Below are 26,774 nucleotides of genomic sequence, written 5' to 3'. Positions count from 1 at the left end.
TTGGCCTGAAGGGTTTCCGTGATTCTGGACACCAGGTGATCCACTTGGCTTGTCGATGGTGCTGCGACCAGGATGTCATCCACGTACTGGATGATGGTTGCTGTGGGATTGGAGTGTCGGACTGGCATCAGTGCTTTGTCCACAGTGATTTGGCATATGGTCGGGCTGTCGACCAGGCCTTGTGGAAGCACTCTCCATTGGAAGCGAAGGTTGGGCCGCTCGCCGTTCCGAAACGCCACGGAAAAGGCGAATCGTTCTCTGTCCTCAGGGTGCAGGGGTATTGAAAAGAAACAGTCCTTGATGTCCAGTACTGCGCATGGCTGCCCTGTGGGGATGGCTGAGTTCGCGGGTAGCAGTGTCTGGACTGGACCCATGGGTTGGATTGTCTTGTTCACTTCTCTCAGGTCGTGGACGAGACGATAGCCTTGTCCGGACCTTTTGGGGATCACGAATACAGGGGTTTTCCATGGGCTGGTGGACGGTTCTATGTGACCCTTTTGCAATTCGCGGTCGACCAGTTCCAGCAAGGCTGCCATTCGAGGCTCTGTCAGGGGCCACTGCTCAACCCATACAGGGTCTGATGATTTCAAAGTCAATTTGATTGGCAGCGGAGGGTGTACGGCAGTGGCCCTCAGGATAAATTTGTAATCCAAAATCCGAGCATGGAAAGGACATCCCTTCCTAACAGGGGTGGAGAATTTTGCAAAATGTAGGGGTAGATTGCTACTGTCTGTTCTGGTCTCTTTTTCATGTGAAGTGTTATAGCCACCAGCTGGGTGCTTTTCCATGCCCGGGACTGCCCCCCCACTCCGTTCACTGGGGAGACTTCTTTGAATTGCCAATGTCTGGGCCAATGTGCTTGGGGAAAAATCGTGCAGTCTGATCCCGTGTCCGCCCAAAACTGAAACCCTATGACGTGGGGATCCTGGCTGCCGTAAAGGCGGAATGTCCCCCACACCATCAGAGGTTCCTTCCCTATTTTCATGACCAAGGCCACCCAGGGATGCCGCTCTGGGGCGCCCCCTGCTGTTCCTGTGACTCCGGCGTGGCTTGTGGGGGTGGGGGGTGCGAGGGTATTGAGGGTGCTGCACAACTCTGCCATCGTATTGCTGGGGGGGATGCAAAGGTGACTGCTCCCTGTGGGGGCATAGGGTATGAGGGTCCCCTGCCCCACTGGGGGTTGTTGTAGCTGGGCCGGTGCATATTCCAGGTGGGAGGGGGCTGGCTGTGGCCCAGGTGCCCCCTCCCTCTCCTGTTTCCCTGGGGCCTGGATCTGCATTCCTTAGCTAAATGCCCCTTCCTTCCACACACCCAGCACGGCCCCCTGCCTCCCCCTTGGCGTGGTGGAGCAGCTGCTGATAGGCGCTTTGGCTGGAGGCAGTTTACTGCCAAGTGGCCTGCCTGGCCACAGTTAAGGCATGCCATCACACTGGTTATTGCAGTGTGAACTGCTGCTTGAATGGGAGCTAGATGTTCCTCCTTTGCAACGTGTCTGATCATGGCAGCTATATTGGACCCCTGCGGCAGTGACCTTAAAATGTCCTTGGTGGCTGAATTGCATTGCTGGCATAGGCACTCTGCCAGCACGGGACCCTTCACCTCTGAGGGTAACGCAGAGGAATCTAATGCAGCCTGAAGTTTGTCCACAAACTGAGTGAAACTCTCACTCTCACCCTGCTTTATGGAAGACCGCGGCGATGGTCTGGCTACAACTTTGGAAGCATTACGGATGGCTTCTCGGGCAGCACGGGTTGTTGTCATGACCTCATGGGCACGCAAGCCCTCAGCCTGTTGCTGGGGGGTGATCATAGTGGGGTCTGTGCCCATTAGCCTCTGTATGCTGGAGCCGTGCAGTGGGTGGTCTGCCCCTTTTACCAAGGCTAGCTGTTTAATGCAATTATCCTCCCATTCTTGTTTAAAAACGATCATCCCCGCACCGTCAAATATCATTCTACACATCTGCTTAATATCAAAGGGAAGCATATCGTCCCCACCAAAAAGGCCGTCAATGAGCATGCAAACCATGGCAGAATTAATTCCCTTATCCGCAATCGCTTTAACAATTGCCTGCACATCTTTCGGATTGACCGGTGAATAAATCCTTTGGTTTCCGCCTGCCCCCCCCACACGAACCGGGAACACCTGAGTGGCAGACGCAGCCCATTCCGCGCAAGCCATTTTTATTTTCCGCCAGTTTGTAAGCGGGGTTCGGTTTTTCTCTGGTAACCCCTTCACCCATGCGGGAGCGCTGTGGCTAGTGACCTTACATGCCGCTGCTCTCTCTCTGTTAAAGCTAGAATCTGAGTCGGAATCCTCCGACCCTATCTCGGGCTCCGAGCTCGAGTCCGAGTCTGAGCCGGAAGTCGAGTAAAGAAGCGCTTCCGGGCTGCTCTGCCTTTTCCTCGGGCTCCGACCCCGCCCCTTTCCTGCGGGGGTCAGGCCGTTCCCTCCCCCTGGGGTCCCCCTGCCTCCTGCTGGGGGAGGTCCTTGCCCTACAAGGACTTAATTTGAATAAAGCGCTCTGATTGGTCTTACCCTCCACCGCGGGGGCCGCCCCATCTCCCCGCTCGCCCGCGCATGCATTGTTCAGCGGGCTGACTGCGTTTCCGCCCCCCGCCTCCTCCTTTCCGCCCTGACCACGCCGTCCGGTGCCATTTTCAAAAGCATATGGTGGGGGGCCGTTTTTATCGGTCCCTATGGGGTCTGACATTCTGGCCGCGTTCCGCGCCTCCTCCGCAAGCCTCTGCCAGAACGCCCACGTGTGCTCCCCCCCTTCCGATGGCGAGTCCGCTCGCTGAGGGGGATCCGGCGTTCGCGCCTCCGCGCGCCCGCCCAGGTCAAGCACCTCCGCGGTTTGTGTCGCCGCGCCCACCCCCAACTGCGGCACGGCTAATAAACGAGTTCGAGCGGCTTTCCAGGTTTCTTGCTCTTGTCGAGCTTTTTGTAGAGCCTGGACAACTCTGCCCCACGATTTTAGGGCTTTCTCTGGGCCCAAGGACATAGTGTCCTCCGCCAGGGCTTTTGTACAATTATCCCATACGTCCGAATGCAGGACGTCCACGGGGCTTTCAATAGCCCCAAGCGTAATCAATCTCGACAATGCGAGAGTTAAATCCCTAAGTTTACATTCTATACCCCATTGTGCATGCATCTCTGTTACGACCTTCGCTATGGCTTCCATTGTCCATGCGGGTCCGGAGGCGTCCCTCCCACTGCGGTCAGACCTGCTGCCGCAGTCGCCGTCCTCTTTCCAGGAGAATTCCCGTTCGCCGGGCGCAAGCCGCTTTCCCGGGTTCTGGCACCAAAATGTTGCCTTTTAGATCAAGGCAGGCAACCTGGTTCTGAGGTACAGCTCAACAGCCCACTCTCCAGGGCCGTTCGGGCCAATGACATACGCAGACACCAATGTGGTGGACGGTCAAATGGCGTTTATTACTTCTTCTCCTGGGGTCTTATAGTCTTAGGGGTCCTACGTCAAAAAGGGGTTTGTCTTTCTTATCTATGGTTAGTAGGGAATGGAAAAGTACTGAGTAAGGAGTAGAAAGTTGCTGACTTCAGTGGGGCAACATTCCTATTGTTAGTGGGGCCACATTCCTATGTTAGTTTCTTATCTGTGAGTAACTGAGGGTCTTATCTACGGGAAACAGAGGGTCCTGGCTTTCCGTGACATCGCGACAATCTTCCACAGGGCCTCTTCCCTAGCTACCACACAGGAGCATGAGGCGGCCCCTGCCAGGCTGCTGAGCAGGGACAAGGAGGCAATGAGGCCCCAGCCCTGCAAGGGTCACTTGTCTCCTGCTCCTGCCTCAGGCCCAGGACCAGCAGCCATGGCCAAAGTGCTGCCCGAGTTGGCTCTGGCAGGGCTGTCTTGCAGCTGCTGCCCATCCCTGTGCCCTGTGCAGCCCAGGCTGTCCCACGGTGTCCCTGCCCTGCGCCTCTGTCCCTGCAGGCTGTCGGCATCCCCCGGCTGCCCCACCTGGCTGGGCCCTTCCTTTGCTGACAGCTCTGCCTCCTGCCTGCCCCTGCCTGCCCACACAAAGCCTGGGGCTGATACCAAAAGGGTGAATTCAATTTTTACTGTACCTGTCAACTTTCAGCACAGGAACAAGGCATGCAGGGGCTACTTTCCCAGCAGGAATGGGTGGACGAGAAGAAGAAGACATCTGGCTCTGTCCCCAAAGCCATGCACAATTCCCTCTGGGACACCAGCACCATCTCCTACAAAAGATGTGCTGCACAGCTATTTCTGTATGTATTTTTCATGTCAGCAGAATTTTCTCTCCTGACCATCATGTGCTACGACCACTATGTGTCCATCTGAAAACCCCTGCACTACAGGACACTCCTGGGCAGCAGAGCTTGTGCCCACATGGCAGAAGCTGCCTGGGCCAGTGGCTTTCTCAATGCTCTGCTGCACACAGCCAATACATTTTCCCTATCCCTGTGCCAAGGCAATGCCCTGGGCCAGTTCTTCTATGAGCTGCCCCAGATTCTCAAGCTCTCCTGCTCCAAATCCTATCACGGGGAACTTGGACTTCTTATGTTTTCCATCTCTTTAGGTTTTGGCTGTTTTGTATTCATGGTTTTCTCCTATGTGCAGATCTTCAGGGCTGTGCTGGGGATCCGCTCTGAGAAGGGACGGCACAAAGCCTTTTCCACCTGCCTCCCTCACCTGGCCATGGTTTTCCTGTTTCTCAGCCCTGGCTTTTTTGCCCACCTGAAGCCCCCCTCCATCTCGTCCCCATCCCTGGATCTGACCCTGTCAATTCTGTACTTGGTGGTGCCTCCAACCCTGAACCCCCTCATCTACAGCCTGGAGCTCAAGGCTGCAGTGCGGACACTTATGACCAGAAAATTTCAGAAACACTAAAATCACCTGTAATAAAAGTAATCATTGATATATATTGTTCCTTTTATTTTGGGGGTTCTTTTTCCTTGTTTTCTATTTTTTATACTGTCCAAAAGCAAGGTCATTGATTCTGCTATTTCCCACTTTTTTTCGCTCCACATTCACTTTGGCCCCAGATTTGTTGATGCGGAGCTGGGCTCTCTCAGAGGCTTTAGACAGAATAAAGGATGTCTCAGCAAAGTTATTTGCAGAGATTCCCCTTTTGCTGCCTTCTCTGGAGCTGCAGCAGCAATGTCTGTGTGCAGAGCTGGAAGCAGATCAGGACTGGCACAGCAGCTGTGCCTAGCAGCAACAGCACTTGGTGTTGCCAGTTCTGCTGCCATGGCCCTGCCCCACTGCCCTGGTGGCCCTGGTGTTGCTGCAGGGCCTGAGTGCTCTCGGGGCTGGGCACAGCCCTGGGGGTGGCAGTGCCGGGGCTGCAGCAGGGACAGGCCATGGGCACTGCTGGGGCAGCACTGACGCCGCAGGCCAGGGCCTGGGGGCTCCAGGCTCCTTTCCCAGGCACTCTCAAGAACACGGCCAGGCCAATGCTCAGCACAGAAAAGCCCCGTGAGCAGCCCCAGGTTGGCCGTGGGCAGGCTGGGGGCAAACAGCATGGCTGGGGCTCTGCAAGGGCCCTGGGGCAGACGGGAAGGAGCAGCAGAGCAGGGGCTGATCCATCCCCAGTGTGCTGGACAGCCCAGGGCAGCGTCCCAGAGCGTCCTGATGGAGCTGCCAACAACATCCCCCCTCTGCAGCCCTGGCCTCTCCCCCAGCTCACACAGGTGACCCATCCTTGCAGGCACAGACATGGCAGCACTGGCTCAGCAGCCCCTGTTTGCATTGCACAGAGCAGGCGGGAGCACCCCCATGCTGTTGCTGTGGGGACATGAACATGAGGGAGCACAAATGCCATCAGCCCCTGAGGCCAGCAAGGGCTGGGGGACACCAGGGAAACCACTCACCTTTGTCCTGGCCTCTGCAGTCAGCCAGAAAGTTTGTTCCCATCAGCTGGGAGTTTCCTGTCCCACTGCAGATGCTGTTGCTCAGGGCCAGGGCTGCCTGGCAGCCACCCCAAAAGTTGTCTGACCATTTCCTTGGCTTAACCTTTGATTTCTTTACTCTTCCCTGGCAAAAAAATTTCTTCCTAGTGCCCATCCCTGTTCCCTGCCCTGCAAACAGCCCATCCCTGTTTGCCCTTTCCTCTCTGGCCCTACTCACCATTGCAGTTCCTGACTTGGCCCCATTGGAATGTCCCTTGGGCAGCAGGATCATCCTACAAGTGCTGCAGGAATTGTCTGCAGGCTCCTGCAGTGCCTCGTGCTGCTCCCTTGCCGGAGGGAACCCCAGGCCAGGGGGGCACATCTGGGCTGCTGTGTCTGGCTCTGGGGCTCCCTGGGCAGTGAGGAGGAGCTGCAGAGGCTCTGCAGGACTGACAGGATGGGCTTTGGGGCTGCCAGGAGAAACTGAGGCACCTGGGCTGCTAGAGCTTCTGCAGAGGAGGCCCAGGGCTCCTCTTGCAACTGCTCCAAGGGTTCTTTCAGAGAATCCCAGAATCAGCAAGGTTGGAAAAGTCCTTGGAGATCATCAAGTCCAATCTGTGCCCTGACACCGCCTTGTCTCCCCTGAGCCTCCTCTTCTCCAGGATAAACAACCCCAGCTCCTTCAGCTGCTCCTAACAGGAGTTGTCCTCCAGACCCCTCACCAGCCTTGCTACCCTTCTCTGGACATGCTCCAGCCCCTCCATGTCCTTCGTAAACTGGGGGCTCCAGAACTGAACACAGCACTCCAGGTGCTGCCCAACCAGTGCTGAGCACAGGGGAAGAATCCCTGCCCTGCTCCTGCTGGCCACACCATTCCTGATCCAGCCCAGGAGCCATTGGCCTTCTTGGCCACCTGGGCACACTGCTGGCTCATGTCCAGCCTGCTGTCCATCAGTCCCTGCAGGTCCCTTTCTGCCTGGCTGCTGTCCAACCACTCTGTCCCCAGCCTGTATTTCTGCAGGGCTTGTTGTGGCCAAAGTGCAGGACCCAGCACTTAGATTTGTTAAACCTCACCTTGTTGAATTTGGGCCCTGGATCCAGCCTGTCCAGGGCCCTGTGCAGAGCCCTCCTACCCTCCAGGTAATCAACACTCCCAGCCAGCTTGGTGTCACCACAACTCTATGAGACCCCAGAGTGTCCCTATGGCCTCCATGATTCCATGAGGCCTCCCAGTGTCACAATGTCTCTTTGGTTCCATGGGACCCCTTGGTGCCACAAAGTCCTTTGGATCCTTGGGCCCTGCAGTGTCACAGTGGCCCTTTGTCCCCCAAGGCCCTGAAGTGTCATAATGGATCCTTGGTTCCAGGAGGTCTGGCAGTGCAGCAATGCTCTCCTTGGTTCCACCATGTCACAATGGCCTCTTGGTCCCAAGGGCCACCACGGTGTCAAACATGTTTCCTTCATTCCAGGAATCCCTGAGGAGCAGCACTGGCCCCTTGGTTCCATGGGGCCCTGCAGTGTCACAATGGCCCCATCATGACACCAGGTCCTGCTCTGTCACAATGCTCTGCATGGTTCCACAAGGCCCTGCAGGGTCACAGTGGCCTCTGTGGTTCCAGCAGGACCGAGACTGTCACCATGGACTCCTTGCTTCCATCCAGCCCCACAGTGTCACAATGGGCCCTTGGCTCTGTGCTGCCATGTCGTACACAGTGTCACCATGGTCCTCTTAGTGCCACCAGGCCCCGCAATGTCCCTATGGCCCCTGGCTTCCCCAGCACCTGCAGTGTCACAATCATCAGAGAATCAACCAGGCTGCAAAAGACTTTGGAGAGCATCAAGTCCAACCTGGGACCCAACACCACCTTGTCACCCAGACCATGGCACTCAGTGCCACATCCAGTCTTTCTTTAAACACTTCTAGGGACAGTGACTCAGCCACCTCCCTGAGCAGCCCATTCCAATGCCCAAACACCCTTTCTGTGAAGAATATTTCCTAATGTCCAGCTAAACTTCCCCTGGTTCGGTGCAGCTTTTGGCTGTGTCCTCTTGTCCTGTCACTGTTTCATGGGAAAAATTCCTGACCCCCACCTGGCTGCACCCTCCTGTCAGGGAGTTGTAGAGAGTGATGAGGTCTCCCTTGAGCCTCCTCTTCTCCAGGATAAACAACCCCAGCTCCCTCAGCTGCTCCTCACAGGACTTGTGCTCCAGACACCTCACCAGCCTTGTTGCCCTTCTCTGAACACGCTCCAGCCCCTCCATGTCCTTCCTCAATTGGAGGGCCCAGAACTGCAAACAGCACTCGAGATGCTGCCCAACCAGTGCTGAGCACAGGGGAAGAATCCCTGCCCTGCTCCTGCTGGCCACACCATTCCTGATCCATAGGAGTGCCAGGGATTGGGTGAGGGAAATGATGGGATGGGATGGGGAAAAAGTGTTCTTGATTGTCAGCCACGGAGGGCTTTGATTTTCATATCTGTTCAGACTGCATCAGAAGACGCTGGGGATCCATATCAATTGGGGATTGCTGATATCAATGTATAAACAGGAAAAGAAAACTGGATAAAACAATGTTCTCTGCATTGTTTCAATACAGTATATTCAATTTAAATGCACTTCTGAAATGTCTGATTAACCACAGAAGAATTGAAAATATAAATTATTTCCAGGGCTCTTCTAGTTTGAGCATTTTGAGTAAGAACTGAAAATTTAAATTATTCCCATGGGCTTTTCTTGTTTGTCTGTTTTGAACAAATGTTTATGAGCCTTTTTCAGTGAATTTGTGAACTGAAGAGCTCAAGAAAGAAGAGGCCTCCAGAGTACGAAAACTGATCAGCAACCTCCTAGTGGATGAAGGTCCATCCCCATCAGAGCAACAATGAACAGAAATGGGCACAGCTTTGTGGCTGCCCAGCTTTGGCATGGGCCCTGGGCCTGGAGCAGGAGCAGCTCTTGAGGGCCCCAAGGCCGGGGCTCTTGCGCTGCCCTGGGCAGATGGGATGGCAGCAGGGGCTGCAGAGCTCTCAGCACCTCAGCCCGAGGGGAGCAGGGCAGCCAGGGAGCCTCCTTTGGCCTTGGCCAAGCACCTTCCCCCATGGCTGGGGCTGAGTCCTGTGGCAGCTGCAGCTGCTGCTGTGCCCTTGCCAGGGGCTGAGGCCGTGGGGCAGTGCCCAGAGCAGCCAGGCCTGAGCAGAGCTGTGGGGCCAGAGCCGTCTGGGCTGGGCTGGGGAGAGGCCCTTGGTGCTGCCCAGAGCTCAGGGCAGCTGGCAGAGCTTGCAGGGAGCTCTTGGAGCCTGGCCCAGAAACCATCAGTGTCCGTCTCAGCCTGGCTGAGCGTGCAGGGGCAGGACTCAGGCCAGGCCTTGTGGGGCAGGGGCAGCGCCTGTGCAAAGCATTGCAAACAGGCAAGTGCTCCAGAGAGGAGGCTGCTCTGTGTCCTTGGTGGCATGGACAGAGCAGGGAGGGGGCCCAGGACATTTGTCAGCCCCAGCCTCTGTGCCCAGCCCTTGGCAGCCCAGGCTGATGAGCCTAGCTTTGGCCTGGGCTGAGTTTGGCTGTGGCCCAGCTCTGTCCTCCTGCAGGGCTCAGGACCTGTTCCCGGCCATGGCCAGCCCTGGCTGCCTCTCTGCTGGCCCAAAGATCTGGAGAGCACGAGGCAGGGCTGTCTGTTATAGGTTAGTTGCGGTGGGGAATGAATTACCCACTAATAAGTCCAAATAAAATTAAATTTATTAATTGATAGAGCAAGTGATAATAGGCAAAGTCAGCGTCCTGGGCGCGCTGGGCGACAGGAGAGTCTCCGCTCTACCACTGCCGCACTCATCTGATTTTCCGTGGAGTTCTTATACAGTCCTACTTCCAGGCTGATGTGTAGTACTCTGCGTATTCTTCTTTTGTGTTTAGGTGGTCATAGTCCACCTGCTGGGGTCTGAAGATGAAGGTTGGTAATTTTCCTTTCTCTGATTCCTGGAATTCTTAGGCTCAATCTGCTGAGTTCCTGGAATCCTAGGTTTACTGAGTGGATAAGCTGATACTGTGTTATCAATCATAGCAAACCCCCCACCCATATTAACAGTTTACTAACAGATAAACAACTGTTTGTGAAACCTATTGTCTTTTGGTTTCATCTTCCTTATCCTTTAAAGTCTGGAAATTTACTTAGACAAACTAGAGGTGATGCAACAGTCTTACTGGAATTACTTTGTCACCTTTGATGAACAAACTTAAAGTTTTAACCCATTACATTGTCTGTGCAGGCCCACAGATGCCCCGGGCTCTGCAGGATCTGGCAGAGGCTGCCCAGCAGGGAGGCCATGGGGCACAGAGCCCCAAGGCTGCTGTGGGCACCACGGCACAGGGGCCGTTCCCAGCCGCAATGCTCGTGGCCTGGGCTGGGCCTGCACAGGGGCTGGGCCACCATGGCTGGGCCAGCACAGGGCCACAAAGGGGCCACGCAGCCGCTGCCGGGGCTGACAGCAAGGTCAGGCACACACAAGCAATTGCTGAGCATGGCCTGCGCTGGCCAGGCCTGACTGTCCCAAAGGCAGAGCTCAGCTGCCCTTGGGGGCTGCAGCAACAGTCCAGAGCCCAAAGAGCCTCCATGGCTGTGCTGGAGACCAAGGCTGCAGGAGGGAAATGCAGGGCTGCTGTGCGATGGTGAGGGCATTGAATTTCAGCACACACCTCAGCTCTCTGATGATCCCCGCACCATGCTGGGCCCTGTTTCAGACTGAAGCAGAGCAGATGTTGATGGAAGAGTAACCCTGCGGGGCTGTCAGGGACCTGCAGCTTGCAAGGATCTCTGCTCTCCTTCGGGTGCTCTCGGAGAGATCCAATCCCAGCTGGGAACCTCAGGGCACAAGTGGCACTGCTTGTTCATAGGCACACAACTGATGTCTGCCTGGAAAGGGGCACAGGTTTTAATACCTGCTTATATCATAAGATACAAGCAAATCTTTTTTATGTGGGTATTTGAGTACTTTTGAGAAATGGCAAAATTTTCCTAGTACGAACAGGGATTCCCTGGAAGCATACTGATGGCAGAAGAAGAAACACTGGTCTTCTCATATACTTGTGTCAGCATTATTCAGTTTATTATTTAATCTCACTCTTCCATCAGGTGTTTCCTGCTCTCCTGTTTTAATGGCCATTTCTAAGACCATCTTTTCATTTAGAGCAGCTGGATCTTTCTACTTCCTGCTGCTCCCAGATTTTCTCCTCTAGGTCCTTTCTGGTCATTCAAGTACCTCTCAATTGACTGGTTTAATGCTTTGAGGTGCAAGAAGTTGACCAAGATTTCCAAGTTTATATATTATAAATATAAAAATAATCATCACCTCAATTATGTTTGTATTTATCACAGAATTGTTCTTTTCTTTTTTCCTGATCTAAAGCTGTTCTTGTACAGAAATCCCTGGGGGATAGGGGACATGTCACAGGCTGCTGGGACATCCCAGAGAGCTGAGAGAAGAGCTGTGATAGTTATTAAACTGTTCAAATGATCAGGTTCTGTTTGTTTACAAGAAACCTTTCTGTGCCTCTGAGTGTCATCAGTCCCTGAGCCCAAAGGACACAAACCGGATGAGTTATGATTCCCACTGCATGGGCTGCACTTGGACTTTGGTCTCTGCACAGGAGAGCTCTTCATCCCCTTTCTCTCTTTTCCTCCCCCTGGGCATGGAGGGAGCTCCTGACTTCAGCGTGTGACTCGTGTGTGCAAAGAGCAAATCTGGGCAGAATTGGGGCAGGAAGGGTTTGGGGGGACCTTGGGATCTGTGCTGGGCACAGAAGGTGTTTTCCATTGCTCTGAGAATGTCTGTGGAAAGTAGATGTAATTTCCACCACAGGAATGACTTTTGCATTTGATGGAGCTGTGCCTTCCCTTGGCTTTGTTGGCTGAGATTAAATGAACATCCCTCTGTGTCTCGGACAACTCCTTCTCCAAGGAAAGCAGGTGGGTGTTGGAGCCAAGTAGCTGAAAGCTGCAGATGCAGCCTGGGCTGGAGGGAGCACAGATTTGCACAAGGCTGCTCTGAGTGCCAGGGCTTGGATGGGGGAAATGGTGGGGTGGGGGTAGGGAGAGTCTGATTGATTGTCAGCCATGAAGGGTCTTGATTTTCATGTCTATTCAAACTGCATGAGGAGTTACTTGGATTCAGTGTCAACTGGAATTTGCACATGTCAATTTATGAACAGATTAAAATAACCTAAGCAGGACCTAAAAAAATCTACTTCTTCTTCTTCTGTACCTTACAAATTCGCACCCCTTCATCCCCAATAGCGTTCTTTAACCAGCAAGATACATACAGTAATTGCTCAGGATCAGTATCTCCTCGAGCTGTCAGATGATTTAGTTGTTGGCACATCCACATGTCCTTTGTCCCACACCAAGGTCATCCTCCTTGCACCTCTAATTCCGGCCACACTTCTACACAGTAGTGGATCATTTTCATTTTATCTAATCCCTCTGTGGCCTCTATAGAACCCCATCTCTCCAACAGTTCTCTTAAGGGACTATTGGAAGGTATATTCCTCAGTCTCTTGCCGGTCTTTTTACTATTACACCCTCCCATTTTTCAGGTCTCAACAGTAAAAAATCCCAAAGGTGCCTCTACTGACAGGTAATTAAAAAAAATAAACCTCGTTTGAGGAGCTTCAGCCTCCTCCACCAAACTTCAAATTTCTGCATGATGCTCAGGACTTTATACTGAAACAACTGCCCGATCTCTTGATTGCCCAACTTTCCCAACATCAGATCTTACATCTATCAGGACTTGAACACATGAAACGTCAGCCTAAGAATCCGGGTTGTGCCTGACTCCCTCAGTCAGGAAAAACTGCTGCCTGATTTTTAGTTTGCCTAACCCGCCAATTTTTAGGCTTCACCGTATCAGGACTTAAAAACAACGCGCAGCCTCCTTCGCTGGGGTTTGTGCCTGACTCCTTTGTCAGGACTTACTTTGCCTGCAGGGCTTGTGAGCTACCCGAATCCTTCTCGGGACTTACAATCTGCCTGACTTCCCTCTGTCAGGACTTACTTTTCGTGCGTTCCACTCATACAACTATTCCCTCCGCATGCCCAGAGAGGGGGGGCCCTTTTTTTTCCCCCTTAGGAGACGACTCACTCACGCTAATTCCACTCACTTTCCCCTGTTCCCGGCTGGCTTTCTCGCGAACGTTCGGAAATGTGGTACCAAGAGGTCCGCTCTTGCTCCGAAGGTCCGGCTGCCAGCCCTCGTCTCACTCACACACACATGCGCACGTCTCCCACTTCTGCCACCGGATTTTTCACCAGTCTGGTGCTCCAGTGCTCCTCTGTGTCGCTGGTCCTGAGCCGATCTCTCTGGTCCTGATAGCCAGCTGTCCTGGAGGTCCAACATGGCCAGTCCTGGTACCCTCTTCTGGCGTGGTTATTGCGGACGAGCGCCCAAGCTAAAATAAACAGGGCAGGAGACTTTTTCTCCTTTTAGTGCCTTTATTAAAAGTGATCAGCTCAGGATTGGGCAGCTCGGAAGGGGCTACAGCTTCCCGTCGCCTCTCCCCAGGTGACTTGGAGGAGGAGGATATGCGCAGCTTTGTCCACTAGGGGCAGAGCTGGGGGGTCCGGTCCTCGTGGGAGCCTTTAGGGCGTGGTGACCCCTTCCAATGTTAATCCTGCCACCTCTCTTGGCCTGCTCCCGGCATCGGGACGACTCCCGTGCTCAGGGTGAGAGGGAATGCGACGGTGTTCAGCATCTCTGCAGGCTCAGGGCTCCGTTCCTGACGTCCAGACATCATTCCAATCTCTCAGCTCTTAGGTGGCTTGTTGTTTTGAGGTCTTTTTTAGCAAGCTAGAAGCAGTAGCTTCTCATGGCATGCTGGTCCTGGAGTTATTTTGCATATCCCCCCCCCCCAAAGTCTCTTCTCCTCACTGTTTGGGAGGTCCCCACCCTTCACTGTCTCAGAGAAAGGCCATTAACTTGGCCCCAGCTAGAGTTTTTACTGATACAAAACCAACTATTAACGACAACGACCCATAATTACCATAACACAAGCAGCAGCCCAGCAGCAACCATGGTAAGCTTTTTCTCACAAAAAAAATTGGCAGAATTTTTGTTCATAACGCTTCAGGTGATGTTCATCTTCCTTTCTCAAGCTGTTTTTCTCTGCTTCAATAAGGCGTGAGATAAGCATATTTCCTTTTTATATATTCCAAAGCTATAGTTTCAAGGATACAAGTAATATTCTAAAATTATGCTTCAAAAGATTATTATTGCAGAGCTCTTTATGGATTCAATGCAAGCAAAAAGCCTTATCTTTAACACCTTAATTCCAATGCTCCTAAATCAACCAGCGTTAATTGCAAACCAAAGATAGGTTCAAAGGCCTTTTTCCATGCTTTATTTTCCTCACTTATTAATAGAATTCACAGCTCGCCCATTGTGTGGGTCCACCCATTTCTCATTCACAAATACACGTCGCCTGTTTGTACCTGACACAAAACACAGCGTTGTATTTCACATTTCCACCTGTGTTTAGCAAAAAAGGTCAAGAGACCAGAAGGCATATGCCATGCCTGTAAAGAAGTAGTTTAACTTGTCCTCATCGGTGGAATTCCCATTCCAGTGCAGCTTTTATGACAGAAATATGTCTGTCCATGCCGCAGGACAGTTCATACTCCCTCCTTATTGGCATTGTACTCTTTTATGCATAAAGCTGAATGAGTTTGACACTAATATCAGTTAATATTAAATGAAATTTTCTTTGAGTGTTTGGCCCAGCTGCAGATCTTAAGTGGAGGAGATGACACATTTTGTTCTAACTTTTTTATTTCTCTGTTTTGTTTATTGTAACCCAAGAACTTTATTCAAGAATGAAGCAAACTTTTCTGGCTGTCCAGGAGGAAAAGGTTTCAAAGCTGACAAGTTCATTGACTGCATTGTCTCCACAAGAGTGCAGTAAAAACAGACCAAAAGCAAAAATTAAAGAAATAGCCATCTCATGGGAAAATTTTAAATATAATTTTCTTTCTATGCATCCATACATAATTCTTTAGCATGGAAATATTAAATAAGGATATGTATGGAAAGGAAGAGAATGCCCAGAGCAGCAGGCCCCAGCCAGCACTGGCTGGTAGGGAGCCTTGCTGAGAACACACTTCCATCAGCTTTCTGAGACAAACTCAACTTTGACACTTTTTAATCTTCTGTGGTCGCAGTGCTGGGAGACTGAGCAAGATCTGAGGCTCTGCTCCATAAACCATAAGAGGAAATCCATCCTATTTGAACACATGGAAGAGTTCTCCCCTGATCACAGAAAGGGTCAGAAAGAACAGCTACATCAATCTGTCACTTGCTAGTATCAGGCTGCAAATAAGGCTCGAATGCTTGGCACTGCCCAACACTAAGAAATAAATATTCCAAAGCTGACAGAAGCACCAAGATAATAAGTTTAGGAAACTTGCTCAATTTAAATGAATGCCAGGCCTGGTCTGTTCAGAAAGCTCGTCTGAAACATAGGAAACTCTGCTTGCAAGGCAAAGGAACAAGATGCAGACTAAGTAAAGGGCGTTACATTTTTTCTGCCTTCAGTTTAAAAGTCATCTTTTATTTTTAGAGTGGAGTCAATCATGAGTAAAGAGAAAACAGTAAGATACAGTCAAAACCAGGAGGAGAAATAAACCCAACAGGAGTCAGGATGAACTCTAAAAAAAGGAGCTAGGAGTTTTGGTGATGGTGGGATTTTTTCACACATTGTTTGCTTGTGGGGTAGGGGGTTTTTTGTGTGTTTTTGTTAGTTTAGTTTAAATTTTGCTCCTAAAGTGACAGGCAGTGGATCTGTGAAACTACTTGTCAGATGGTATGGTGGATTTAGGAAGTTTGGTTAAAAGGGCAGCCTGAATGAGTACCTGAAAGACAGGGGTATTTAAAGTTACTAACCAGATAATATCTATATCTGCTTTATTAATCCCCTGAATTGAAGTGTTTTTCTTTTTTAATCTAAATATATGTTACCTCAAATGAAAAAAAATATTTATAAGTGGTAATAAAATAATTATCGTGGTAAAAAAGCTTGGTAAGTGTGGTAAATTTCTACATAGTGTTAGTCTATTCACTCTGGAAAATGTAATATCCAGATGGAGATGACAGAGAAGGATGTAAATTACCTTGTTGCGTTCTCAGCTGTGCAGTCACATGGACTGAATGCTCTTGCCCAGCAGGAACAGCCCCAGCAGCTCCATACCTGCAGTTACAGTAGAGGACACAGCCATCTCTGTGCAGCTGTTTGGCCAGCTCAAGCTGATGGTTCATCAGCTTGTCATTTATTACTACTATTAGTGGTTTTCCATTCTCTAGAGTCTCCAGCCAGCTACCAGCACCTACAAGAGGAACAGAAAACATGGTGAGAGATCAAATATCCCCCTACTCGCTGCTGAAAGAGGGGAGCCTCTTGAACAACCCAGCTGTGGAGCTCAGCACTCCCAGCCAGCTCACCCCGGGCTGGAGAGACCTCATCCCACGGAGCTCCCGCAGCCCCAGAAGCAGCCGGGCTGTACGTGTGTGGCTGATGACCAGGTCTGCGCTCTGCAGCTCCTCAGCCAGCGAGTCCTTGAACCGGAACGCTTCCACCGCCGCGGCCGGGCTGCTGCTGGGCTGCGGCTGCGGTAGCGAGCCCCAGCCCGCCTGCAGCACCAGCTTCTGGTACCCGCGGCTCTGCAGCGCCTGCGGGCACAGCACCGGGGGATGGAGGCGATAAGGGGGGCGGAGAAGATGGTGGGGAGGGGGGACGGAGAGAGAGATGGAGAAGAAAGGGGGGATGACGGAGGTGGAACGAAGGGGATGAGGCGGGGATAGAGAGGCTGTGTGAGGGCTGTGCCCAGCTCCAGACGGCCCCGGCCCCGGTATCACCCCCCCCTCCCCGTCCCACAGGCCGTCCCTCCCCTTCCTCAAGCAACACTTCATGCTTCTCCGCCGGGCACCCCCGAACCGCCACGGCGCCCTCAGGCGCCCCGGCACTGCTGCTGGGATGTGGCAGGGAGGGCAGGGCAGCCCGCGGCGCACAGGCGCCAGCCCCGGGAGGGCAGGCCCGGGCCAGGGCCGGTGTCGGTGTCTCGGCCGACTGACCTGCAGCGCGGGCGGGGAGGCGGGGAGCGGGCCGCGGCGATCAGCTCATCGAAGCTGGTGGTGCTCACGGTGACGAACGTGGACTTCATGGCCACCGGGACGGGACGGCTGTGAGGCCGCCAGGGGGCACCGCGCCCCCCCGCAGAGCTCCCGAAATGGCGGCCGGGCTAAGGGGAGGGACGGGGCAGGTGGGAATGCCTCCTTCCCTCCCTGTCCCTCCTTGTTCCTCCCTGACCCTCCTGCCCCTTCTTTTCCTTCCTTGTCCCTCCTTGTCCCTCCCTGTCCCCTACCGTGTCTTCTCTTCATGGGTTTTTCCCGTCCGCCCGTTTCGGCGGGGCTGGTGCCACTGCGCCGTGAGGTTCTCCCTCACAGTACCGCACCAGCAGCGATGGTGGCTGCTCTAATGAGCCCACTGTCCAGCAGCGTTTTGAGGGGTAGCCAAGGCTGTTCCAGGGTTTTAGATTTTCAAGGAGAAGAGGTAAAAAATAAATTTGGAAAAGGGATTCGAAAAGTTTTGGCCTGCACGTGTTATTTCAGCCTTGGGGACGCACATAACTCGCGGACGGCCTGTGTGGGTGTGTTCAGAAGTGCCATTGCCAGAGCAGGGCCACAGCCACCCTCCCTTTACAGACTGACACCGGCCCAAGCCTCCCACAACACTTACTGGGGGAGTAACACTTTAACTTCTACCCCAAACTCATGAATATTAAATGTGCTAACACAGTTATGAATATTAGATGTGTTAAATGTGTTCACTGAAGAGTAAGAATGACCCCTGAACAGTTGCACAAACAGAGTTGGCAGTTTTGTTCCTTATTAGTAAGTGTAACACAATGCATAATTTGCTACAAAGATAAACCAAAGTTAGACATCTAAATCTATTTATTTCCTGAATTAAAGTCAACAGATGAGGTCACAACTGTAGACACAGTTGTGTATACATGTTGTTGGAAGAAGGATGCAGCTTCTTGTGGAAACCTCTGCCATGTTAATGCCTTGTTCACAATGCTCATTAGCCCCCTGTTGTTTTCATTTAGCATCATGAGCCACGCTGAAATGTATTTATTTTTTGATTAAAGGAAATAGTGCTGACAGTAGACACTGTCTGGGGGAAAAATACTGTAGAGCAAAACATTACTAGTGTCCTGAGTGCACAGGGACTTAGTGGCTCTGCCCAGCCTCATCCAGCTCTTGCTGTTGTCCCTCAGGAAAAGGAATCTGGGAGCTGAGGGTGGCCACAACACCAGCCAGGTAAAGAGCTCACCAAGAGGACATGGTCCAGTGACCATCCGGCAAGGACAAGGACACAACGTCAGCCCAGGAAACCCAAACAGCAGTTCAGGAACAGAATTAGCAGCAAAGACACCCACGAGTCACCTCTGTCATCCCAGCAGGAGAAGGACATGGTCAGGCAGGTTCAGAGGAGGGCCATAAAGAGGCTCAGGGCCTGGAACATCTCTACTGGGCAGACAGGCTGGGAGAGATCAGTGTTCAGCCTGGAGAAGAGGAGGCTCCAGAGACACCTTAGAATTCCTTCCAGTGCTTAAAGGAGCTCCAAGAGAGAGCTGGAGAGGGACTTTGGACAAGAGCCTGCAGTGACAGGACACAGGGAAATGGCTTTAAACTGAAAAAGGGCAGATTTAGACTGGATATTGAGAATTAATTCTTTCCTGTGAGAGTGGTGAGGCCCTGGCAAAGTGTGCCCAGAGAAGCTGTGGCTGCCTCTGGATCCCTGGAAGCATCCAAGGCCAGGCTGGATGGGGCTTGGAGCAGCAAAGGTGTCCCTGACCATGGCAGAGAGTTAAAACTGGATGAACTTAAGGTCTCTGCAAAACCAAACCATTCTATTGTTCTATTTAAACCCCAAGGCTAAATAAAGTCCCTGTCCAAGAGTGTGAGTGGAAGCCCCAGCTGAGACTGGTCACACAATTAGTGCAGTCAGGGTCCTGACAGCTGTGGGAGAAGAAGGTGGATTTGGGATGAAAAGGAAAATACTAAATTTTTCAGGTGTTGGAGATGAGGTTCAGCACCTGGTAAAGGACAGGATAATTAAATGTTAGGAGTTTTGGGGTTTTATTCCCTGTGTGTCACTGGAAGTCAGTGTCCTCTGCAGCGGGCACTTCCAGCTTCATGCTGTATAGGGGCTAGAGGAAAAAATATTCACATGTAAAATTGCAGTGACTTAAATTTGGATTTTCACTGGAGGATACATTCCACTTGCACATTGAATCAGGCTTGTTAGGGTGATTTTAAATGGAAGAGAAAAGGGAAAACCATCCATTAAAGGATTCAATTTCATGCTAATTTGTACCTGCTGTTTTAATTAGAAGTTGTGTAGGGCATAAGTAGGATTTTGCCCATGAGTGCTTAGGCTGAGGTCTGTGAGAACTACACATCACTCTCAAAATGAGGTGCTTGAAGCTGAGCCTGTGCAGTTTTGAGGCAGGTAAGAGATCAGGTAATCCAGGTGTGCTGCTGTGCCTTGTTTCATTGCTGCCTCTGCCCCGTGTTCCTGCACATAAACCACACTGTGCTCACAGACCTGACCTGCCAGTGACTGCTCAGGGGATTTTTACATTCAGTTTGTAACACCAAAGACACCCTTGATGCCCCAAAATTCCCTTTGCAAGACAAAGCTCAACTCCTTCCAGTCACCCAGCCCCCTGCCCAGCTAGGGGCAAGACCAGGCCCTCAGCAGGCACTTGGTGGGGGCAGTGGGTGCCTCAGCCTGGCCATGGTCAGACACTGAGGAGGAGGAGGAGAGACCCTTTGTCATCATGGAAGAAGAGAAGAAATGTGACAGAGATGACAAGTGGGGAGATGTTGGGGCCCGAGAGCTTGGCCTGAGGGAAGAGGGGACAAGCTGTGAATTCTTCCAGTAGGTACCCGCAATGGAAGCCAAGGAAGAGTCCCCATGCAGAGCAATGAGTGCCCACGAGTTGCAGCAGTGCAAGGCGGCTGTGAGGGTGCTGTGGGGAGAGGGGGCACAGCAACAGCCCTACCAGTGGCAACAAAGGGCAACAGCCCAGGAGCTACCCCCAATGGAAAAGGAGGTGACTGAGCCAAAGCTGAGCCAGCAAAGGCAAGGAAGTGCGAACAGCCAGGAGAAGCAGGCACATTCTCCTGCCCCCAGGGAGGAGGTGCCATCAGCAGGGACACAGAGCCCAGTCCCTGCTCCAGACAGACCCTGCTGCCCCGCCAGCCCCTCACCCAGCCCACTGGGAGCCCAAACCCCCAGGGAGCAGCTGGAAGAGGCAGAGCAGGGCTCAGTGCTGACAGAGAAGGAGAGTGAGGAGGGCACCTCAGCTGGCAGCAATGAAGACTGGGAATCCTACAGCCAGACTGAGCTTTGCCAAGAGTACTAAGGTGGGGCAGAGCCAGAGCTGTCCCAAGGAGAGTTCAGCAGTTCCCAAGACCTCTCCAGCTGCAGCAAAACAAAACTCAGAGAACTCCGAGATGATTCCACGGAGAAAGACAGCAGCAGCAACGACCTGCCAGAGAACTGCTGTGCAGGTAACAGCATCTTCAGCTTCGGGCCCACTCCCTTGCTGTGGGAGGAGGAGGAGGACGATGGCTGGCATGAAGTCAGTATCCTGGAGCTGTTTGAAAGAGAAGGCAGGGCCCAAAGGCTGGCAGATCTTGCGACAGATGGGCTGCCACTACCCATCCCTCAGGAGGTCTGGGTTGGGGAGCAGGCAGCGGAGTCCCTGTGTGCCTCGCTTCCCTCCCTGTGCAGCGAAGGCTCCATGGGCCAGCAGGGGCCCAAGGCAGGGCCACAGAGCCAGGGACCTGCCCCGCAGAGCCGTGGCAGCGCCTCAGCTGGCCAGCCGGGAGCGCAGGCCCACAGGCAGCCGCGCTGCCCCGAGCAAACGGCCCGGGTGCCTCAAGCAGGCGCTGCGGGCACTGCGGGCGCTGCTCTGCTGGCCCTGCCTGGCGCGGCAGCTACAGGAGCAGCGCTCATGGCCCTGCCCAGCCCGGGCCAGCCAATGATGGCTGCTCCCTGCGCGGGGCCCCAGGCAGCCACACGGGCGGCCTCAGCCTGGACATGGCCCTGCAGCCTCAGCTGCCCCGGCCAGCCAGGAGCATCTCCCCAGCACCCACAGTCACTGCTGGGGCCAGTCCTAAACAGCAGGTGTGGGACACAATTGGTGCCAGAGCGCTCAGCAGGGAATCCCAGAGTCATCGAGGTGGGAAGAGACCCTGACGCTCACCCAGTGCCACTGGCACTCTGGCAGCACCATCATCACCGCACAACCACGTCCTCAAGGGCAACATCCGCACAACTCCTCAACGCCTCAGAGACGGCGACTCCACCGCCTCCCTGGGCAGCTTCTTCCAGTGCCTCACCCCTCTGTCAGAGAAAAATTCTTTCTGACATTGAATCCAAACCTCCCCTGGTGCCATCAAAGGCCATTTCCTCTCATCTTGAAAGGATTCCGCGCTGGTCCTTTGGGATTGTATCCCTGAGGAATGAGCACAGGTGGGAGCTGTTGCTCCATGGATGTGACTGCAGGACTTTGACTCATACCATTCCTCTGAAACAAACTAAAGTTGAGTTTAAGAAATAGTAGTAGTAAAAAAAAAATTTAAAAAATCTTACACAAAAGATATTTTGAAAATATTTAAAAAAAAGAATAGGAATAAGAAGAAGAATAAGAAATAGTAGTAGTAAATTTAGTAAGAATAATAAGAATGAGAATAGGAATACGAAGATGAAGAGGAAGATGAAAAACTAGTAATTAATATAAGAATATTAAAAATCAAGAATGACATAGTTAATAAGCATAGCAAGCAAATAAGATTACTTAGAAGGAGAATAGGAAGAATATTTTAAAGAAGAAGAATAGTAGTAGCAATTAAGAAGAAGAAGGGGAAGAAGAAGAGAAAGAAAGAAGAAGAAAGTATAATAATAAGAAGAATATTAAATCCAAATTCACATCTACACGTCTTCTAGAATCCCGGAATGCAGGAAAGGACCTTAAAAAGTATCTACTTCCAACTGATCATCTTCTAAGCTCTCTCCAAGACCTCTTTTGTACTTCTATCTCCCTAGCTCCCATTTCTTGTTCAGTAAAATCCATGAACAAAACAATATGGTTTCGTTCTCCTATGGTCTCATTTGTGCCTTCACTGGGGCTGAGGCACCTCTCCCTCATGGCACCTTAAGCCTGGATGGACCCATGGGCAGGTGCCTTCCAGGCACAAGCATTCCAGCATTCTGTCAGGGACTCCCTGCCCTTCTTCCCTCTGCTCCCAGCTGCAGAATGTGCAGCAAAGCCACCTTTGCTGTCTGCTCGGGGAGCCCAGCCAGCTGCTGCAGCCTGACCCTGCCCTGCACAGCTCCCCTGGCAGGCACGGCAGGAGCAACGCCCTGGCAGCCTCAGCAATCGCCCTCTGACATCTCTGGCACTCACTGCCATGGGCTGCAATTCCAGCTGCCAGCAAGGAAAAGATGCTCCTGCCCTTCAAGGCCAAATTCTGAAGGGGCCAAGACACAAGCAGAGCAAGATCTTACAAAGACATTTCACTGCCAGCCTCCAGAACTTCATCCAGGGCTGTTTGAGCACCTGAGTTGGGAAGGAAAAAAAAAATCAGGGGAAGGTCTTTGGCTGGGAGCTGCCACAGGTAAAGAGAGACCGTGTGGAAGGGAAAAGGAGCAGACAAAGGAAGGCAGGAGAGAAAGCAGGACACAAATGGCAACCAGCTGAGAAGGTGGCACTCTGAAAACCAAACTTGAACTTATGGAATAGCAATGGGACAGAAAGGAAGAATTCTAAGACTTTATTTACTCTGCTTCTCTGAGCAACCTGTGCCAGGACTTCACCACCCTGACAGGGAAGAAGTATTTTCTAGATCATACCTGAATTTCATCCCTTTTACTCTGAGCCCTGAACATCAGTCCCTGAGAGGGAGCTGAAGAAACCTCTCCAGAACTCCAAGTCAGAATCCAGCTCCAAACTTTCTTGGACTTTTAATGGGTCCCACTGAGGTTCACAACTGAGAAAGTGTCCAGAGGCCCCAGGCAGAGCAGAGAACTGGAGGCACTGATGGCACCTGGGGAAAAAGAGAAGCCAAGTCCTTGTGCCCTGGGGCACAGCAGGGTCTGTGCCACCAAGGGCTGTGAGGAGACACCTTGTCCTGAGGCCCTGGGGCCTCCTGGCACAGCCCCAGCCAGGCTGGGCACTGTCAGCCCCTTGTCCTGCCCTCAGCATCCGCCCCTAGCCCACATCCCAGTGGCCTCAAGGATCTGCTGGAAGGAGTCCCTGGTGAGCCTTGCTCAGGAATGGCCCTGGGGGCTTCTCAATGCTCCCTGCAGGGACTGCAGGTTTTTCAAAGGACTTTGGGTTTTGCTTTTGCCTTGGAGTCTCTGAGAGGTTTCTGCAATCATGGCCTCCAATTATCTGCTGTCATTAGTCCCTGCAGAGGCTTTGTCAGTAACAACACTCAGTGGGGCTCATTAATGCTACAAGGTACTTCAGTTATTTTAAGGTACTTGGTGTTTCCCTTTGGATACAGACTCTGGGAGAGGTTTGTGCAATCATGGCCCCAATTATCTGTGTTAATTAGTCCCTGGAGAGCTTTGTACTTACACTCAGTAGGGCTCATTAATCCTTTGAGACACTCAAGGTGTTTAAGGTACTTTGGATTTTCCTTCCCACACTGAGTGTTTGAGAGGCTTTTGTGCCATCCTGGTCTCCAATTCTGTCCTGTAAGGAGTCCATGAGGAGCCTCTGTTGGGGATGGACCTCAGTGGGAGCCATTAGTGCTCTGAGACACTTTGGGGTTTTCTTCTGACTTTGACTCCTGGCAAGGTTTGTGCAATCTCCTCCCAGGCCCTGAGGTTCCAGGGCTCACGCCAAATGCACCACGGGGCTCATTAGGATCAAGCAAGTCATGACAAACCATGGCTCTGCCTTGATTTCCCTCTGCTCCAATGCAGTTCATTAGGAGGGTTTCCTTTGACAGTTATGGAGAAAGAGTTCAAAGAGCTTATAAGAAATATGTATTCCTGTTAAAAAGGGTGTCTTTTATTGCTGTTCCTATTACACAAGAAGTGATTGCAGCATTCAGTGGCTGATATTGATGCAGGGACTCTCGTAAGGAGGTCTGGCCACGCTGGGGAGGGGCTGGGGCTGCGGGGGAGCTGGGCAGGGGACACAGCCAGGACAGGGGACCCCAACTGAGCCCGGGCATAGCCCAGACCAGAGCACATCATGCTCAGGGTAGGAATGGGGGGAACAGGGAGGAAGGGGGGAATTTTGGAGGGAAAGTTTTTGCCTTCCCAGGTAACACTTAAGGCAAGAGGGGGCCCTGTTTCACCAGTGGGCAGGGTCACTACCAAAGACACAGACACCAGCCTAAGGAATTGTGTCATTTATATCATGCACAGCTGCAGAGATTTACAAAAGGATAAGCTCAGCAAAGCACATCATCATTAGCAAAGAATTACAAAAGAAGCTCAGCAATCCATCATAACCCATCATTACATTTTGATGACTAACCCCTTGGTGAAACACTAGAGGTGTTTGTGGCAGACAAAGATTCTGGCTGACTATCAAGGTACACCTTACAGACATCAGGAGTACTTTAGTGACACCGTTCTTCATTCTATTTTCTCAATCCCATTGGAGTTAGGAACAAGAATTCTGTTGTCCATGGAGCTGGCACCTTTTTAATTCCAGAATAATGCCCCAAGGTCCTTTGCTGTTCAGCTTTCCCATGCTGTCTGTGGCTAACAAGGCTTGGGGGGACCCTTTCCCCTCTGACTGGAAGGGGCCGGGTCCCAGTCCCTGAGGCGCACCCAGGCTCCTGGATGGAATTCCTGTGCAAGTCCCTCAGTGTCACAGCAGCCTTCACACGGAGCCCCGTGAATCAGAGCATTTTCCACAGGGGCCCTTGGGGCAAACAGGGAGATCTAGTCTGGCAGGATGTGTAAAACAATCTCCTGTCAGATCTACTTGTTCTCACACAGAATCCCTGGCTGCAGGGACACATTCCCATTGTTCCTGTCCAGGTTTCAGGACTCAGAGTTGTTTTTCCTAGCAGCTGCTCCTTCAGCTGCCTCGGGAGGGCCATTTGGCCTCCAGACCCACACTCTGGCTCCATTATTAGGGCTGCTGCATCCAAACCCTTTATCCCCACAACGGTGGTGACTGGAGGTGGATCTCCTTTTTTCACAATTGTTCTTAAAATTGCAAGATCAATAATTGTGCTACTCTGTCATGGGGTTGAATAATCCAATCTTGTTCATTATTGTTTGACAGAATTACTGTAATTTCTCCTGGATATTCTGCACCAATTCCTCCTGCCATGACAGGAACACTTTGCAAGGCCAAGCTGCAAGGGAGCAGTTACCAAAGCAAAGTGTCCTGGAGGAATCTGAATTCCTGTTTTGGTATTGATAGCTCTCATTTGATTTGAATTTATACTAATGAATTCCAATGCAGGAAGGCCCAGCCCTGCAGCCTCTGGGCTGGCCCTGCCAGGGGCCATCACAGCCACAACAATTTCCCAGGCAGCCCAAGTCTCACTGCCCATGGCTGGATTTGCAAACTGGGGGCAGCCATGCACAGCCAGGGGGTTTCATTTTCCCAGTGGGCCATTGTGAAGGGCATGGAGCACATCTGGGAGATGGGCTCTCCATGGGCAAAGATTCCATCTCCTCATTTTTTACACTGCTCTTTTAACAACCCGTTCAACCAGTCCTGCAGCTTGTGCATGAAAAACCCTGCAGGCTTAATGACTGTATTTTTCACAGGAACAGACAAAGCACTCTGCATCACAGCATCAGCACACCCTGTAAAAATAGCCAATTTCCTCCCTTCCTCCTTTTTCCATTGTATACAATCTCACAAAGTTGACCGCTGACATTAAGGTCCTGGCCAATCCAGTTCTGTAGGGTATTTAGTGTTACATCCCTGAGCAGCCAAAGCTACCAAATTAGTATTGTCAACACTACTTCACATTATTATTATAATTTTATGCATAGATAGTGATATAAAAATATAGATAAAAGTAGATACAGACATATATAAATATATATATTGAGGTCTTACTATACTATAAATACATATATATTATTATGTATATAGATATTTCACTTGCACAAATGCATCTGAGCTCAAAATTAAAATCTTCTTCTCTTGCTCCATGTGGGAGCATTCCAACAATAATTGTTCCTTCTGAAGGTGCTGTTTCCAATGCACCCTTAACAAATTCATGTTTGTCTGCCCAAACCCACAAGTTCTTTTCCTTTTCCATTTGCAATTTTTGGATGCATTTAAAGCCATCCAGGGGTGCAGCTTCTTTTACCCGGCTGCCCCACTGCCCACACGGGGCTCCGACCTCAGCCCACTCCAGAGCCAGGGAACTCCAGGGAAGGGCTTCCCAGCTGGGAACTCCTGATGGCACTGATTCCTCACATTGACACTGAACAAGTGACATTTTGTTGGCATCTGGTCAGACTGTGCCAGTTTTGTTTTACCAGTGGCCAAAGTTAGCACCAAGGGCACAGACTCCAACTGAAGGAATCAGTGTCATTTCCTGCAGTTCAGAGCAGCAAAGAATCACAAAAGGAGCAGCTCAGCAATGCAGCCAACCATCCCCACCAAAGATTGCAGCAGTGATTAAGAAAGATCCAGCAGCATTTACCCTCAGCCTTTACCATCCCCCAGACCCACACAGCAGCTGGGGAAGCTGTCACAGCCAAGGGCTGCAGAGCCACTCCTGGGCACTGGGAATTCCTGCAGGTGCTCCAGCCCCAGGTGAGGCTCCAACCCCGCTGGGTGAGGGCCCAGCTCT

The 26,774-nt window shown here is 51.8% G+C and overlaps 1 protein-coding gene across 1 annotated transcript; it reads right to left on the bottom strand.

The window, feature by feature from the left end:
* Positions 1 to 14,693: 14,693 nt before the first annotated feature.
* Positions 14,694 to 17,062, bottom strand: LOC134420889 (UDP-N-acetylglucosamine transferase subunit ALG13 homolog). Its single transcript, XM_063161298.1, has 5 exons — positions 16,974 to 17,062; positions 16,777 to 16,870; positions 16,406 to 16,571; positions 16,074 to 16,228; positions 14,694 to 14,792 (listed from the first exon to the last, which is right to left on the bottom strand). Exons 1-5 carry the CDS (start codon positions 17,060 to 17,062, stop codon positions 14,694 to 14,696), a joined length of 603 nt encoding a protein of 200 aa, XP_063017368.1.
* Positions 17,063 to 26,774: the final 9,712 nt, after the last annotated feature.

Source organism: Melospiza melodia, chromosome 7 (genome assembly GCF_035770615.1).
Source record: "Melospiza melodia melodia isolate bMelMel2 chromosome 7, bMelMel2.pri, whole genome shotgun sequence".
Classification (NCBI taxonomy): domain Eukaryota; kingdom Metazoa; phylum Chordata; class Aves; order Passeriformes; family Passerellidae; genus Melospiza; species Melospiza melodia.
This window is presented reverse-complemented; position numbering and strand designations above follow the sequence as displayed.

Bases quoted from the DNA above. Each gene is read 5' to 3' on its own strand.
- LOC134420889 (XM_063161298.1), bottom strand. From the start codon at position 17,062: ATGAAGTCCACGTTCGTCACCGTGAGCACCACCAGCTTCGATGAGCTG. The intron at 16,229-16,405 runs GTACAGCCCGGC...TTCCTCTTGTAG, and splicing joins CCTGGTCATCAGCCACACAC to GTGCTGGTAGCTGGCTGGAG. The intron at 14,793-16,073 runs GTTCCTGCTGGG...ACTCTTGTGGAG, and splicing joins GGTATGGAGCTGCTGGGGCT to ACAATGCAGTCAATGAACTT.